Below are 16,361 nucleotides of genomic sequence, written 5' to 3'. Positions count from 1 at the left end.
ATCCCGTCAGCCCTGTGCAAAACCTCTGAATCCCGTCAGCCCTGTGCAAAACCTCTGAATCCCGTCAGCCCCGTGCAAAACCTCTGAATCCCATCAGCCCCGTGCAAAACCCCTGGAGCCTCTGATCCTGCTGAGCAAGCCTTGCGCACACCCAGAGCCAGGAAGCCGACAGGCAGGCCGTCGAGGTGTGCCCACAAAACGGGTGTGCACGCACGCTCCCGAACACAGCCCTGCGGAGGACACTCGCCCACTAGCCGAGGGGTCCTCCAGAGCCGCCCCCGCCTCCCGCGGCCCCCTACCTTCCTCCGGGTCAGGCTGTTGTACAGGCGGAGCTGGCACGGCTCGGACCCGGCTGGAGGAGACCACGCGGGCTGTGCACGCCGCCCTCTGCCTGCTGGGGGGAGAGCACAGCTGGGTCAGCGCGGGACGAAGGGAAACCACGGGGCTCTGACGGTGTGGCCCGATCCAGCGCCACCGCCCCCAACCGCCACTCTGCTTGCTCACGTCTGAGTGGCACCAGGGACGGCCCGCCACACCCACCACGCCTGCTCCAGACACAGGGCGCCCGCACGCCCGGAGGGGCACAGACAGGCCACGGAGCTGGGCCGAATGCACCTGGTCACACCCCCAGGTGCCCGCCTGCCCGCCCCCAGGAGGACGCCTCTCTGGGGGATGGGGACTACCTCCAGGCCCAGGAGCCAGGTCAGGCCAGAAAGAGCTGCCGGCCCATGGCCGCGGACAGTCAGCACGGCCTGAGGCCCAGGCCCATCTCCACCAGCAGGCGGCCAGCTCCCCACCCCTGCAACAAGCGGGTTCCCAGGCAGGGCTCCTCCCTGTCCCAGAGTCTCTGGGAACAGCCCGCGGGCCACGCCACGGGGCCGGGGGGCGGGGGTGCAGGGGCTCACGGAGCCCAGCCTCCTCCAGTTACAGTCACTGGGGAATCCCCGCCCTCCTCCCTGACCCCATTATCTCCTCCTGGCCAGTCCCCTGCCCCTGCGGCAGAGAGCCCAAGCCTCCCACTGCACGAAGGGCAGGCCTGATGGTCTGCGCCGAGAGCCTGGGAGGTGGGTGGGGTTGGGGGGTAGCTGTGTCCCGAGGTACCAGGAGAGACGCCAAGTCTTTACACCCTTCACCCCGACTCGGGGCACTGGTGACCCTCCCGCCACCTCGGGGCACTGCCGCACACCTAACCCGGCTGAGCTCAGCTGCCCACGCCCAGAGCCACCCCCAGCCCACTGCCATGTCTGCGAGGTGACCGTCCTGCCACCAGAGGACCGCCCGCTGCTCCCCCCAGGGGTCACGTAGGCCTCAGCCCTGGGTCCAGCTATGGGCCACCCGGAGGATGCACACTACTGACCGGCAAAGGGGTGGGAGACGGGTGTCTGTGTGTGTGTGTGTGTGCACACACCCGTGGGGGGTGGGGGGACAGACAGAGCCACCAGCAGACCAGCAAAGGGGTGGGAGACTGCTGTGTGTGTGCGCGCGCGTGTGTGTATGTGTACACCCGCGGGGGTTGGGGGACAGAGCCACCAGCAGCTCCGGACTCCAGGCAGGCACCAGCAGACTCCCGGGGACCAGGCCCAAGCCACAGACACACGGAAGGGCTCCTGTGGTCAGCGGCCATGTAGGCCTCACCATAAACACAGCCTGCGACTCAGCAACACTCCCGGGGCCCCGCTGGGACGCTGCCTGCCATGCCCCCACTGAGACACTGCAGGTCGCCGCACGAGAGACGCCGCTGCCAGATGGGGCGCCCGGAAGCCAGCTGGAGCTGCCGGGGCGGGGGGGGGGGGGGGGTTGGGGGGGTGAAGGCGGGGCTCGCAGGACAGAAGGCTCACTCGAGGGGGCGGCAGCGACAGGACCCAGCCGTGGGCACAGGCAGGGGCCTGGCCAGAGGGACACCCTCCAGGACATGGGGTCACACTCGGACTTCCGCGCCCTGGAGAGCAGCTACCGTCCAAGAGCTGGTGAGCAGTCACAGAAACCGGCACTCACAATCCCCTGGCCAAAAGGAAAGTCAGGAGACGTGCCCGGGGGCTCCGGCTTAATAAGAAGGAAGGGTCGCCAGAGGCCCTGGGGGACCCACTGCCCTGCGCCCGGCACCGACGTTGTCCGCTGGGCGCAGACCCCCAGCTGTGCCCACCTTTCCTCCGGCTGCTCAGAAACACCACACACGCCCGTGCCTGGCTCTCCCGCCCAGGCACGTGCAGAAACACAGCTCTGGCCCATGAGCACACCGCCAGCACAGCACACCCGGCTCGCCGAGGCCTGGAGAGCGAGGCTCTGGGCAGGGAGGGTGTGGGGGAGCAGAAGGGACGTGCCAGCCCGCATCTGCGTGCCCTGGGGGCCACATGCACCACAGCCTCGCAAGGGGGCGGCTCAGAGGTTCACACCCTGGGGACCCGTGGGGCCGCGAGCCGCCCTCCATAGGCAAGAGCAGACCCTGAAGCTCCTCTTGGGAGGCAGATGGGGCGGTGGGGGGCGGCAGAGAGCACCCCGGGGGGAGGGGCTGTCTGGACTGAGCCCCGCTCTGGGGAGGGCGCCCCAGACGCAGCACAGTGGACCCTCCGCACTGGGGCTGCACAGAGGGGACCGACAAGATGGGGAGGCAGGGTGAGGAAGGGGCTCGGTCAGAGCCCGGCCCCTCCGGGGTCTGAGGCACACCTGGGGCTGCTGAGGCCCCGGCCCACGGAAGACACACACGGGCAGGGACAGCCAGCCGTGGGCACGGTGCCCAGGGGAGGGGTGCGGGGGGCGGGGGCTGGGGGGGGCCCACCTGCCTGCCTGGCACAGGCTGGGGGACATCTGAGACACACCAGCGAGGCAGACGCTCGGCCACTGGCACCCAGGGACTCGGCCAAGGACACCGACCCTGAGGATCCTGGGCCCAGTCTACCAGCCATCCCCTGCCACTCTGGGTCCCCGTGGGCGCCCTGGAGGCATCGTGTCAGGGTACCAGGGAGACCTCCCTGCCCCCGGGGAACCCGCACCCCCCTTTGTGGGGGCGGACATCCGCCCTTCCCAATGGGCTCCTGTATCACCCTCCCGCAAGCTCCAGGCTGGAGGTTGGAGCTCCGATGGCCAGGGCAAAGCTGCGCCCCGCCCACCCTGACCCCACCCCGGAGGCCCCGCCTCAGAAGAAGCACTGCCTCCACTGGGGAAGAGGTGTCTGTGGCAGGATCACCCCAGAAATCAAAGCCCACCCCACCCCACGCTGGAGGAACACACCCCACCTCCACCCCGTTACAGAGGGGACCAGGCAGAGGATCCCGATGTCCCAGCTCAAAGTGGAAATCGCTCACTCGACTCTGCGACCCCATGGACTTTACAGTCCATGGAATTCTCCAGGTCAGAATACTGGAGTGGGGAGCCATTTCCTTCTCCAAGGGATCGTCCCAGCTGAAGGATCTGGAAGAGGCCCCGCAGGCTGCCAGGCCCAGCAGGGACCACCGAGGCCACATGTGGGCCCCCTGCCCCCTGCTCAAGGGGGTGCACACCCCAAGCCGGGCTGGGGGGACAGCTGCTCGCAGGCAACGGCCACTGTGGATTCATCTGCAGATTCATGGGAGGGGAGAGACCACCCAGAAGCCAGACCCCCCTTGCACACGGTAAGCAAGGTGGGGGGAACAAGAGCTCTGATCCCCCCTCCTCTCGAAGCCCAGAAACGCCTTTGCTTTGGGTGTCCACGGCTCACACACTACCACTGCTTCAGGAGCCGATGGTGGACACACACATACCCGTGACCTCAGGGGAAGACTTAAGGAGAAGCAAGTCAAGTCCCAGCGGAGTCAGGGAGCTGACGGCCAAGGTGGGCCCCCACCCGGCCAGTGGCTCCACCACAGCAGTGCGGGGTCGGGACCCATGGGGGTCGAGACCCATGGGGGTCGAGCCCTCGGGTTCTGTCCTAACCTCCCCTCGGGGTGCTGGCAGGCCCCCCAGGCCATCTGCTCCCCTGTGGCCGGCTGGAAGGGTCTCGTGGCCAGAAGCCGCTCTGCTACTCACTTGCTTGAAGCCCGCAGGGCGGGCCTGTGGCGGGGGGGCCGCCCAGGATCGCGGCCATGTGCCGGAACCAGCGGGCCACGTGGAAGAGCTGCGGGTCAGCCGGAGGGCCTGAGAGCTGCCTGAAGGCATCCACGTCTGCCTGGGACAGGGCGAAGCCCCGCACGTAGCTACGCGTGCTGAGGTGCGCGTCCAGCGCCCGCACCCGGGCCGCCTCGTCACTAATGCCCAGGATGGCCCTGTAGTCGGGAGCTGCAAAGACAGAGGACGGGCGTCAGTGGGCCCGGGTGCCTGGGCAAGCCGAGGATCGGGGCCGGGGCTCCCCCTTCTGGGGAGGAGACACCCAGGACGGGCGGGTGCCCGGGACGGGGGGACAGGTGCAGAGCGACTGCCTGTGGGCTCCAGGTGGGACGAGGCTGTTTCGGAACCAAAAGCGGCTGCAGGAGGCTGTGAACAGTACAGACACGCGAGCTGCACGCTGAGGTGGCTAACCTCACGGCTGGTGACGTTCACCTCAGTTACACATGCGCACAGACACATACTCAATTACACACACACAGTTTCACCTCAATCACACACACACCCTGCTAGGCTCTGGGTGCCGGAGGGCCGGTGCTGACCGGTCACCTCACCCCGTTGGCGATGGGCAGCTCTGAGAACCGCAAGCTCCCCAAACCCGGTACTGGCCAGGCTTCTAGCGGCCAAGCCCAAGCTCCGAGGAGGCCCACAGACTGCGGCGGCTCCACCTGCCTGGAGAGTAGCCGTCCGGCCGGCGCCTGGCACAGGCCTGCCCCTGGCAGGGGCCCGAGGCCGCTGCTTTGCCCTGGAGCCACGAGGACGGGGGTGGGGGGACAGAACCCCAGCCTGAGCGAGGACCAGCCAGCAGCCTTTGCCAGCAGATGGCCCTGGGCCCTGATCACCCTGAGATCCCAGCCCGACCCCACCGAGCCTGCTCGCCACCTCCTCCCTCTCAACACCCCACCTCCTCCCTGGTCAGTGCATTGACCCTGTGTCACGGCTCCAACTACTGTCCGGGTGCCCTCACCTCCTGCGGGGGGCGGGCAGGCGGAGGCAGGCAGGTGGCGCCAGGCCCCGTGGCCGTGGGGAGGGGGACTGGTCTTGCTTCCTCCCACAGGCATGCCGAGCCCAGGAGGCGGCTCCGAGTGGGCCAGCAGGAGCCCGGCCCTCACCCCCAGGCACGGGGCACACACCCTGGCCCAGAGCCCAGCAGATGCAGCCGCCTGGCACGAGGCCTGGGTCACCGTGATGGGCCCAGCGCAGGGAGGAGCTGCAGGCCAACAGGGGCCCGGCCCAGCACAGAAGGAGAACCAGCGCCCCGACCAGGCCCACAGGATGCCTGCGAGCAGAGGACAGTGCGCCCCTGGGGAAGAGCTGCCCTCCCACAGGTCTCCACGCGGAGACCCTCCTCCAGGGCCTGCGCGGAGTGGACTTCCCAGGCACAGGGGCGAGACAGAGGCAGGAAGGCAGGACCAAAGCCCTCGGGGGGCCCAGTGAGGGGACTGCCCGAACCCCGACCTCTTCATCCACAAGGAAGGCGTGGGCCCCGGGGACACATCTTCCCTGGCTCCAGGCCCAGGCGTGCCAGGGAGACCGGCCGCTTCCTGCCCACTGCACAGGGCGGCCCCGAGGCACGCAGCTCAGCGCCCCTCCATCCTTGACCAGGTGCCCTCAGGGCACCCGGGGCCACGCCACTGGATGGTCCAGGCCCCCATCTTGACGCGCCCGGAGCACTGGCCTCTCAGCACAGTCGCCACAAGGGTTCAGCCCTGCTCTGCCCCGGACCCTGGGAGGCAGCCCCACCCCCCAGCCGCCCCCCACCGCCCCAGGGTCCGGGCTCCCCGGGGCCCCAAGGCCAGAGCAGCCCCGCTCCTCCTCCAGGCCCCCGTCTCACCGAGCCTGGTCCTCACACCAGCTGGGGGGCCCCCACACCCCTCGGGGCCCCTGCCTGCCTGAGGCCCCCCTGGACACGGTCAGCCTCCCTGCTTCCCCGTGCTGCGTGGGTATCACCCTTCCCACTGGCCCTCCTGGTCACTGCTCCAGGAGAGCCCACCCCCTGGGGCCTGACCCCTCCTGCTGTTTCATCTCCCCAGAGCGCTAATTTCCGACATACAGACTGCCCTGCCCACTTTCCTACATTGACTGCGTGCTCCTCTCGCGCGCTGGATGAACTCAGTTCAGAAAGCTACATCAAGGGCCTGCCAGTGGGTGGACGGAGCTGAGGGGAGGGCCAGCGCGTCCCGGGGGGGGGCCCTACATCGCCCTTGAGCACCTGCCTGCCCCGCGTGGCCCCCCAAGCCCACCCTCCCTGTCTGTGCTGCAGCTGCCTGGGCCACAACTGGAGCGCAGAAGGGCCAGCCCTGTCCAGGGAAGCCTTGCCCCCCGCGCCCCCCCACCTCGTGCCCCGGGAACTGCACTGGACAGACAGACTGCCCCCACTCTGGGTGAATGCCAGGGACGAGGCACCCCCTAGGATCCACTGACCTGGACAGTGGCTACCGCTCCAGGGCACTTTAGTTCCCTCTTTTCTCTCACTGCCCACATTTTCTGCAATAAGCACATGTCCTTTTCATAATAAAAACACGTCAAACGTTTCACCAACTGGACGGCTTTAAAGCACTAACGAAGCAGGTCAGCGGGCAAGGGTTCGGCGGGTTTGCACCCCTCCCTGGCTGGGCAGACCCCCTCCCAGGTAAACAGGTGTGCACACACACACGCACGCACGCACGCCTCGTAAAGCTGCGGTGTTAGTGAGCACACTCGTAAACTGTTTGAAGTACTGCCGGGCGCACAGCCAGCGCCCATCAGCTGCTGTTATTACCATTATTATTATTTTACTCACTCCTGTGTTATTACTGCTGTAGTGGCCCTGGAGAAGTTTACCCGGGGATCACACACGCATTTATTACTAAGAGTCTCATCTGAAGCAGAGAGCCCGCGGGCCAGAGGGCCAGTCATCAGGTCACTGCGGTAGCTGCATTCAAGCCTAACTTGAGGAAACAAATTTAAAAATAGGTCAGCTTTCAAGTGGCTGTGGGTTTGGGCCAGACTGTGGTCTGGCGGTGAGCCCATGTTGCCAAAGGCGATGAGTGGACTCAGGAGCAGGGCGCCCATCACCTCCCCGACCCCCCTCCCCCAGGACCCTCCCCAGGGAGCCCCCCACACACACAAACACACACAGCGACTCCCAGCCCCGTGTCCGCCGCCACTCCACTTCGGGGCCATCCAGACACACGGCTTTGGACTGTGGCGAAGGCCCTGAACATGGACCGTGGTCATCACAGTTTAGAAAACGCTTAACTGAACTCACACTGATTTGAGAGCCAGGTGAGGAACCCAAGTCACATAGGCTGTGACCCACTGCTCCTTTCTTCCCCGTGGCCTTTACACCTTCCCGAGGCGTGTATGGCTGCTCGCAACTGCCAGCAGTCCCCCACCTCCTGCTCCGCTCCAGCCAGGCTCTTGCTCGGGGAAGCCTCAGTGCCAAGGCAGCACTGCCAGCTACGAGAAGCACCCGATCCAAGCCCCCCCAAGACCTTCAGAATCGGAACCTGGGGGTAAGGCCGGCTCCCCTGCCGACCTCAGCGGCTAAGAACCCGCAGGCAGCTTGCTGAAGCTCAGACCCCTCCCCGCAGGTCTGCCTTCCTCCTAAGCTCCCAGACCAGGCCTATTTCTGTTCTGAAGACCAGCCTGGGCGCAGTGGGGGTCTGCACCCCTCCCTCGCCGGCCGCGAGGCCCCGGGAGCACCCGGCCCTGAGGGTCAGGCCCTTCCTGCAAAGGCCCCTTCAGCTCCCCACCTGCGTCTGCTGCTGCCTGTCACCGGGGGCCCCCCTTCAGGCCCATTCCTCTTTCCTGGGGGGTTCCCAGTCTGAGAAGCCTTCTGGAATGAAAGCATTCCCCCCCCCACACGAATCTGGGGGACCAGAGAGATGCAGGCACCCCTGCTCTGCACCGGCAGCAACGCCACCCACTCCGGGCGTCAGGGACCCCCCCCCGAGCACACAGCCCCGGACGTCCAGATGTCACTTGTCCACACGGTGGCCCCGGGCATCATGTCTCGCCTCCAACCTGGACTTCAGGGAACGGCATGACCACCTTCCCCACGGCAAACCCGGCGCCCGCCCCGGTCCGCCCCACCCTGTCCACTTCTCATGCCCGCTGCTGCCACAGCCCAGGCCACAGGTCACCAGCGTCTCGGGCACTTCCTGGTCTCCCTGCTTCAGTCCACAAGGGGGAGGGGGCAGACGCCTTGCCAAGGCTCAAAGGCGAGACCCACATTCCGCACATGGCTCCAGGCCCTTGCAGACCACGGCCTGCAGCCATCTCCCGCCATCCCCCACTCTGGCCTCATGAACTTGCTGGAAAGCAACGCGGTGGTCCTCAGGTCTCAGCGCCAGGTGAGAGCACTCTCTGCCGTGCCCTCTGCCAGGCCCCCCGGCCCCTTTCTCCCGTTGCTCAGCTCCCAGTCCCTCTCAGCAGGGCAGGTGGGTGCTTCCTATCTTCCTTGCAGCCAGGCCCTCCCTCAGGGACAGAGCGCAGGGCGCTCCCCAGACCCAGGCGCTTGTCTCTGGGCTGCAAGGCTTGGCTTGGCCAGAAGACGGATGCCCACCACCGTGTCTAGACCTGGCCCGGCAGAGTCTCCATAGTGACTGCCCATGCTCCACCCTGCTATGGGTGGGAGCAAGGAAAGACTCGCCAAGGTTCTGGCAGATTCTGCAGCCTCAGAGGAAAAGGCCCTGGCCCTGACCCATCTCCACGGACTTGGGCCAGCCGGCAGCACGCACACGGGGAAGTGGCCAAGAAACGAATGGTCTGTGCTGGGCCAGCACTGGGCTTCTGCGCTCTGGCCACCCCTTCCTGCTGGACATTAAGCCCAGGAAGGCCCGACGCCCGGCCTTGCCCCCAGCCGCACCCGCACGCCCAGCAGCGGCCAGCAGACCGGTGCCTGAAGCACACCCACGAATGAATGAAGTGACAGACCTACAGAAGTGCCCTGCTGTGACGAATGAATGAAGTGACAGGTCCATGTGAGCACACTGCGGTGAACTCTCGGACAGGGTCCCCCCACAACAGCAGGTGTGAGCTTTCACGGGGCACTCGTTGGTCCCGGGGAGCATCACCATCTGATGCCCGGACACGTGTGACTGCACGGCACCGCCACCCGGGATGGGCCGGGGTGGGAGCGTGGACACGGGGCGCTTTCATTGCCACCCAAGGACACTATCTCCCCTGACTCTTAGACTGGAAATACCGGGAGACATGAGTGCCTGGATGAGCAAGTATCTGTAGTCTACACGCACGTGCATTTCATTTTTCTCTGGGAAACACAGAAAATACAGCCTGCTCCCTCCTCTGCCGTGACCCACTCTGGAACTGGGGCGTTTGGTGTTAATCTGAACTCAGAGTCAGCAAGGCAGAGTGCCCAAGGTTGCTGCTGTCAGACAGACCCTGGCAAGCTGTGTGACCTCAGACAAATCACTCGCCGGCTCTGAACCTCAGGATTCCTGTCTGCACGCCAAGGGCAGGATCAGCCACAAAGGCGCGCCCTGAGGATGACAGGCCCCCACAGATGCGTTTAGCGAGGACTCACGCTGAGAAAAGTGCTAAATGCTCCTCTGCTGTAACGAGGTGGTCACAGAGCATCACTGACTCAATGGACATGAATGTGAGCAGACTCCAGGAGACCGTGGGGACAGAAGCCCAGCGTGCTGCAGTCCATGGGGTCGCAATGTGAGCAGACTCCAGGAGACCGTGGAGGACAGAAGCCCAGCATGCTGCAGTCCATGGAGTCGCAATGTGAGCAGACTCCAGGAGACCGTGGAGGACAGAAGCCCAGCGTGCTGCAGTCCATGGGGTCGCAATGTGAGCAGACTCCAGGAGACCGTGGAGGACAGAAGCCCGGTGTCCTGCAGTCCATGGGGTCGCAATGTGAGCAGACTCCAGGAGACCGTGGGGACAGAAGCCCAGTGTCCTGCAGTCCATGGGGTCGCAATGTGAGCAGACTCCAGGAGACCGTGGAGGACAGAAGCCCGGTGTCCTGCAGTCCATGGGGTCGCAATGTGAGCAGACTCCAGGAGACCGTGGAGGACAGAAGCCCAGCGTGCTGCAGTCCATGGGGTCGCAGAGTTGGACACGACTGAGCGACTGAACAACAACTGTTAGTATGAACAACTTTGAATTCTACTGTACAAAAAATTAAAGCCTACTGTATAAAAAATGCAAGTCTGACCTAACTCACGGCCACCGAAGAGGCCTGACCTGCAGGCCAAGGCCTCTGAGATGTGCTCCGTGCACCCTGGGGGTCATGAGGGATGAGACTCAACTTTCTAAAACACCCAGGAATGGGCCTCCTGTTCAAGCTACAAAGGAGAAGCTTTAACCCCAGTGGCATGGCGAGGGACCACCAACTTAAGAAAGACGATACAAAATGGGAAGATTATTCTAAGTGAGGGACTCCTTAAAAATTCTGGGAAGATGGTCACTATCGATGATTCTAACTTCGAGGGGAAAAAAAGCATTCAGAACCCGGAAACCTAGAACATCAACTCTGGCAGCTGTATGAAGCCCTTACCATTTCATTTCCTGTTTCCTCAGGGGATGGTCCTAGGTTCTTGTCTTTGAGAAAAGCCTAGACAAGGCGTGTATGGGGGGAAGGGCGTCAGCTCTAATAGAAGAGAGGGCAGAGGTGGGCTAGGAGCTGTGGCCCTTCATTTCAGGACCAGGACAACCCGTCAGCTGCCCAGACACCTTATTCCCAATCTATGCACCAATCTCCAAAAACAGGCCGATTCTTACTAAGGCTCTGAAAATCTCCAGTTCTCAAGCAGTTAAAAAAAAAAAACTAAAAAACTGAATATGTCATTTCTGATCCCAAATGAAAAAGGAAGGAAGAGAAGGAGGAAGGAAGAAAAGAAACAAGCTTGGGCTTTCAACCCGAACACAGCACCCCTTTCAGCCAAGTGTTCTTCTAAGTCTTAGCCTCTACCAACCCCTATAAGGCTCACTGCATCCTCCTAGTGGGGACTTTTTAAACCCGCCCCACGTGGGGAAGGGGCAGAGGTGGAACCCCAGCCCTGCCGGGCCCAGAGACTGGGCTATCAACCAAGCTGCTATTTTTCAGGAGTCTGGGTGGACTTCCGAGGGCCGAGGATCTGGGTGGGTGGAGCCAATGCTGGAATCCAGGCACACCTGTCCGGTGGAATGTGGGGTGCCTGGATGATGGGTACCCCAGCAACCCTGTCATCAGGGGCCTCCCACATCACCGGGTCCAGCTGCTTAGAGCTCCCTGCTGGGAACCCCAGGAGCAAGGGGGACCCCAGAGGCCGGGGAGGTGTGTACAGTCGAAGCAGGGCAGCCAGAGAATAAAAACGATGCCCCGAGAGTTCTTCCCGAGGAAAGCTTGACACGGACTCGGGAATCCGGGGACTACCTGCGCTCTGTCTGGCATCCCGCGATCTTGGAGGAGGGAGGGTGACCAGGGAACCAGCACGCCCCGGAGGCGGCTTGTCTGCCGGATGGTGACACGAGTGACCCGTGGGGACAGAGCCTGAGACGCTCACGGAACCCCGGGGGCGGCGATAAAGAGGGGGCAGTAACGCCGCGATCGGGCAGGTCCCCGTGGCCACTGCTTGCAGCCGCAGATGAGCGCCTTCGTAAAACCCCAACCCTTTCCCGTGCGTCCGCGTCCGGCTCCCTCGGCCCCACGTTCCTAAGTGTCAACCCGAGGCCGGGCGGCCCCCAAACGACCCTGGAGCTGTGCCTGTCCCCCCAAATCCCAGGGGGCAGGAGGGGGCAAGGTCCGGCCCAGGGGCCCGCAGGGGAACGCAGAACCAGCCCCCGGGATCGGGGCGCAGGGGGGACCCTGCGGCCTCGAGGTCTGGGAGGGCCTGGGGAGGGGCGGCCCCGGCAGGGCCCGGGCCGGGGCTGGAGGAGCGCGCCCACCGGGGAAAACCCGGGGGTCCGGGCCCGCCTTCTGCGCGCCCTGGGGCCCGCCCCTCAGAGACCCGGCGCCCCCGGCTCCAGGGTGGCCCCCAGAGCCCCGCGGCCCGAGGCTGCCCCGCCCGCCACTCGCGCGCGCTCACCTTGCTCCGTGGAGGACCCTGCCATCACCCGAATCCCGCAGTCGCCGAGGCCGCCACGGCTTCCCAGAATCTGATGCAACCACCGCCCCGGAAATCCCGCCCCCAAGCCGCCGGCCTTCCGGGATACGCCCGGTCGCTAAGCAACCACCGGCGCCCAGACGCCGCTGGCCCCGGGCATGCTGGGAATCTTTTTTTTTTTTTTTTAACCCTCAATTTTTACTGCCGTTAAGGAAATCAGTCCTGAATGTTCATTGGAAGGACTGATGTTGAAGCTGAAACTCCGAAACTTTGGCCACCTGATGCGAAGAACTGACTCATTGGAAAAGACACAAATGCTGGGAAATTGAAGGCGGGAGAAGGGGACGACAGAGGATGAGATGGATGGATGGCATCACCGACTCGATGGACAGGAGTTTGAGTAAACTCCGGGAGTTGGTGATGGACAGGGAAGCCTGGCGTGCTGCAGTCCATGGGGTCGCAAAGTCGGACATGACTGAGCGACTGAACTGAACTGATAGTTGATTAACAATGTTGTACAACAGAGTGACAGCTATACATGTATACATTCTTAATATTCTTTTCCATTATGACTTGTCATATTAAATATAGTATGATAGGAAATTTAGTTCTCTGTTCTATACAGTCGGACACTGTGGATAATCTATATTAAAAAGCTAACTCCAATTCCATTTGCTAACACCAACCTCCCATTTCATCCCTCCCCTTTCCCCCTATCCCTTGACAACCCAGTCTGGTCTCTATCGGACCAGTCACTCTTTAAACAACAACAAAAAATCAAATGCATAATTACTTCATACTGTCCTTGCTTCTCTTGCACAACGAGCTGAAACAGCCGTGTGTACACATAGCTCCCCTCTTGAGCCCCCCTCCCACACACCGTCCTGCCCCTCTAAGCAGTCACAGAGCGCCAAGCTGAGCTCCCTAGGCTATAGGCAGCTTTTTTTTTTTTCCCCTTTTTTACGCATTTATTTTTTTGGCTGTCCTGGGCCTTAATTGTAGTGACTTTGATCTTCGTTCTGGTGTGCAGGAAATCGTCAGTTGCAGCATGTGGGATCTAGTTCCCTGACCAGGAATCAAACCCCAGCCCCCTGAATGGGAGCACAGTGTGAGCCAGTGGATCACTAGGGAAGTCCCTTCCTGTGCTATCCAGCAGTTTACCACTAGCTAGCTATTCTACACATGGTAGCATGTCAATCCCAATCACAGTTCGTCCTACCTTCCCCATCCCCACCTGTCCACATCAGTCCCTTACATCTGCATCTCTACTCCTGCACTGTTTTTTCTAGATTCCACGCGTATGTGTTAATATACAATATTTTTCTTTCTTCACCCTGTATGACAGATGCTAGGTCCATACACATCACTACAAACGACCCGATTTCTTTCCTTTTTATAGCTGAGTGATCTCCCATTGTATATATGTGCCCTGGAGGTTGTTCTTGCTGCTCCGCAGCCTGTGTCCTTGAGCACCCTGCTAAGTGATCTAGTTACACACATACATGTATCCATTACTGTCCAAATTCTTTTCCCATATAGGTTATCACAGAGTATTAGTCTTTTGCCATCTTTGACTGGAATAGTCTTCCTGCAGTGCCAGGTCTGGACCAGTATCTGTGAGTGTGCAGAGTGGCTGCCAGGCCACCTGCCATCATCTGCTCCTACTATCTATGGACACCTCCTCAATGCCAGGCCCTGTCCTAGGTCATGGAGACATCACCATAGCTCCGAGACCAAGGAGTTGCTGGGGACACAGGGACAACCACCAAAGTCTCCTGGCCTCAGCTCAATGTGAGCTCACCCAGTTCAGTGAGCCACCCCCTGGGGTCCAGCTCTGTCATGCCACAGGCAGTGCTCCTGACCCACCCCGCCCTGGCAGAGCAGCACTTCTGCTGAGGTGTAGAGCTGACCTCCCTGCCAGAAGGTTATAGAGAATCTGCTGGCTTAAAGCTCAACATTCAGAAAACTAAGATCATGGCATCTGGTCCCATCACTTCATGGCAAATAGAGGGAGAAACAGTGGAAACTGTGGCTGACTTTATTTTTGGGGGCTCCAAAATCACTGTAGATGGTAACTGCAGCCATGAAATTTAAGATGCTTACTCCTTGGAGGGAAAGTTATGACCAACCTAGACAGCATATTAAAAAGCAGAGACGTTACTTTGCCAACAGAGGTCCGTCCAGTCAAAGCTATGGTTTTTCCAAAAGTCATGTATGGATGTGAGAGTTGGACTATAAAAAAAGCTGAGCGCCAAAGAAGATGCTCTTGAACTGTGGTGTTGGAGAAGACTCTTGAGAGTCCCTTGGACTGCAAGGAGACCCAACCAGTCCTGTTCATTGGAAGGACCGATGCTGAAGCTGAAACTCCAATACTTTGGCCACCTGATGCGAAGAGCTGACTCATTTGAAAAGATCTTGATGCTGGGAAAGATTAAGGGCAGAAGAAGGGGACGACAGAGGATGAGATGGCTGGGTGGCATCACTGACTCAAAGGACATGAGTTTGGGTAGGCTGCAGGAGTTGGTGATAGACAGGGAGACCTGGCGTGCTACAGCTCATGGGGTTGCAGTCAGACACGACTGAGCAACTGAACTGAACTGATGTGGAGAAGGGCCACAGCTCTGTCTGGGATTCATCAAGTTTCCAATGGGACCAGAACTGGGAAAGAAACTCAGATCCCACCCATCCAGGACACCGCCTATAGTCACAACCTTGGGCAAAAAGAGTTTGCTGGGCCGTCTCTGCAGGTCTACCTAAGGTGCTGTCAGTAACCAATTTGTTGATAACATTCTGCAATCATTTCTGTAGCTGCATTTTATGGAAAGCAGCCATGAGTTTAAGAGATATCTCTCCACAGGGGCTTCCTTGGTGGTCCAGTGGTTAAGACTCCACGCTTCCACTGCAGGGTTTAGGTGCAATCCCTGCTGGGGGAACTAAGGTCCCATATGCTATGCCATGTAGCAAAAAAAAAAAAAAACCCACAAAAAATAGAAACGTCCCTCCCTAGCCCATTTCTCCTCCTGAGGAGTCTTTCCAAATTTACTAGATGTTTGTGTTTCCATGGACTTCTCTGGTGGCTCAGAGGGTAAAAGCATCTGCCTACAATGCAGGAGACCTGGGTTCAGTCCCTGGGTTGGGAAGATCCCCTGGAGAAGGAAATGGCAACCCACTTCAGTACTCTTGCCTTGAAAATCCATGGGAGGAGGAGCCTGGTCGGCTACAGTCCATGGGGTTGCAAACAGTCGGACACGACTGAGCGACTTCACTTGTGTTTCCACATCTTGTCATTTTCGTCAAATCCAGTAAACCCCATAAACATCTTCCAGTTAATTTCTGGAAACTAATGTCAGATTGCACAAGTTCTTTTTGTTTTTTTGTGGGGGGTATTTTTTTTTTTCCATTTATTTTTATTAGTTGGAGGCTAATTACTTCACAACATTGTAGTGGTTTTTGTCATACATTGAAATGAATTAGCCATGGATTTACATGTATTCCCCATCCCGGTCCCCCCTCCCACCTCCCTCTCCACCCGATCCCTCTGGGTCTTCCCAGTGCCAGGCCCGAGCACTTGTCTCATGCACCCAACCTGGGTTGGTGATCTGTTTCACCCTAGGTAATATACATGTTTCGATGCTGTTCTCTTGAAACATCCCACCCTCGCCTTCTCCCAGAGTCCACAAGTCTGTTCTATACATCTGAGTCTCTTTTTCTGTTTTGCATATAGGGTTATCGTTACCATCTTTCTAAATTCCATATATATGTGTTAGTATACTGTAATGGTCTTTATCTTTCTGGCTTACTTCGCTCTGTATAATGGGCTCCAGTTTCATCCATCTCATTAGAACTAATTCAAATGAATTCTTTTTAATGGCTGAGTAATATTCCATGGTGCATATTTTTTATTTTTTATAAAATCTTCCCTATTCCCTCATATCTAAGTCAGCCATCCTTTTATGAAATCCTATACAACCTGTGGTGTTGGAGAAGACTCTTGAGAGTCCCTTGGACTGCAAGGAGATCCAACTGGTCCATCCTAAAGGAGATCAGTCCTGGGTGTTCATTGGAAGGACCAATGCTGAAGCTGAAACTCCAGTACTTTAGCCACCTCATGCGAAGAGTTGACTCACTGGAAAAGACCCTGATGCTTGGAGGGATTGCGGGCAGGAGGAGGAGGGGACGACAGAGGATGAGATGGCTGGATGGCATCACCGACTCGATGGGCATGAGTTTGAGTAAACTCCGGGA

General features: G+C 60.2%; 1 protein-coding gene across 3 annotated transcripts in view; it reads right to left on the bottom strand.

The window, feature by feature from the left end:
* CARS1 (cysteinyl-tRNA synthetase 1) overlaps positions 1-12,206 on the bottom strand; it is a 41,308-nt gene extending 29,102 nt beyond the window's left edge. Inside the window, exons 1-3 of one of the 3 annotated variants that reach the window (XM_070457833.1) lie at positions 12,099-12,206; positions 4,003-4,251; positions 300-394 (exon numbers count right to left, since the gene is read on the bottom strand). In XM_070457833.1, coding sequence (XP_070313934.1) covers positions 300-394; positions 4,003-4,251; positions 12,099-12,123 — 369 coding nt within the window. In that variant the 5' untranslated portion in view covers positions 12,124-12,206. The remainder of the gene's footprint in view (positions 1-299; positions 395-4,002; positions 4,252-12,098) is intronic. The other 2 variants (XM_020883275.2, XM_020883276.2) reach the window with 2 other exon arrangements.
* Positions 12,207-16,361: the final 4,155 nt, after the last annotated feature.

This window comes from Odocoileus virginianus, chromosome 28 (genome assembly GCF_023699985.2).
Source record: "Odocoileus virginianus isolate 20LAN1187 ecotype Illinois chromosome 28, Ovbor_1.2, whole genome shotgun sequence".
NCBI classification, from domain to species: domain Eukaryota; kingdom Metazoa; phylum Chordata; class Mammalia; order Artiodactyla; family Cervidae; genus Odocoileus; species Odocoileus virginianus.
The sequence above is the reverse complement of the archived record's forward strand: the minus strand, read 5'-3'. Positions and strand labels throughout refer to the sequence as shown.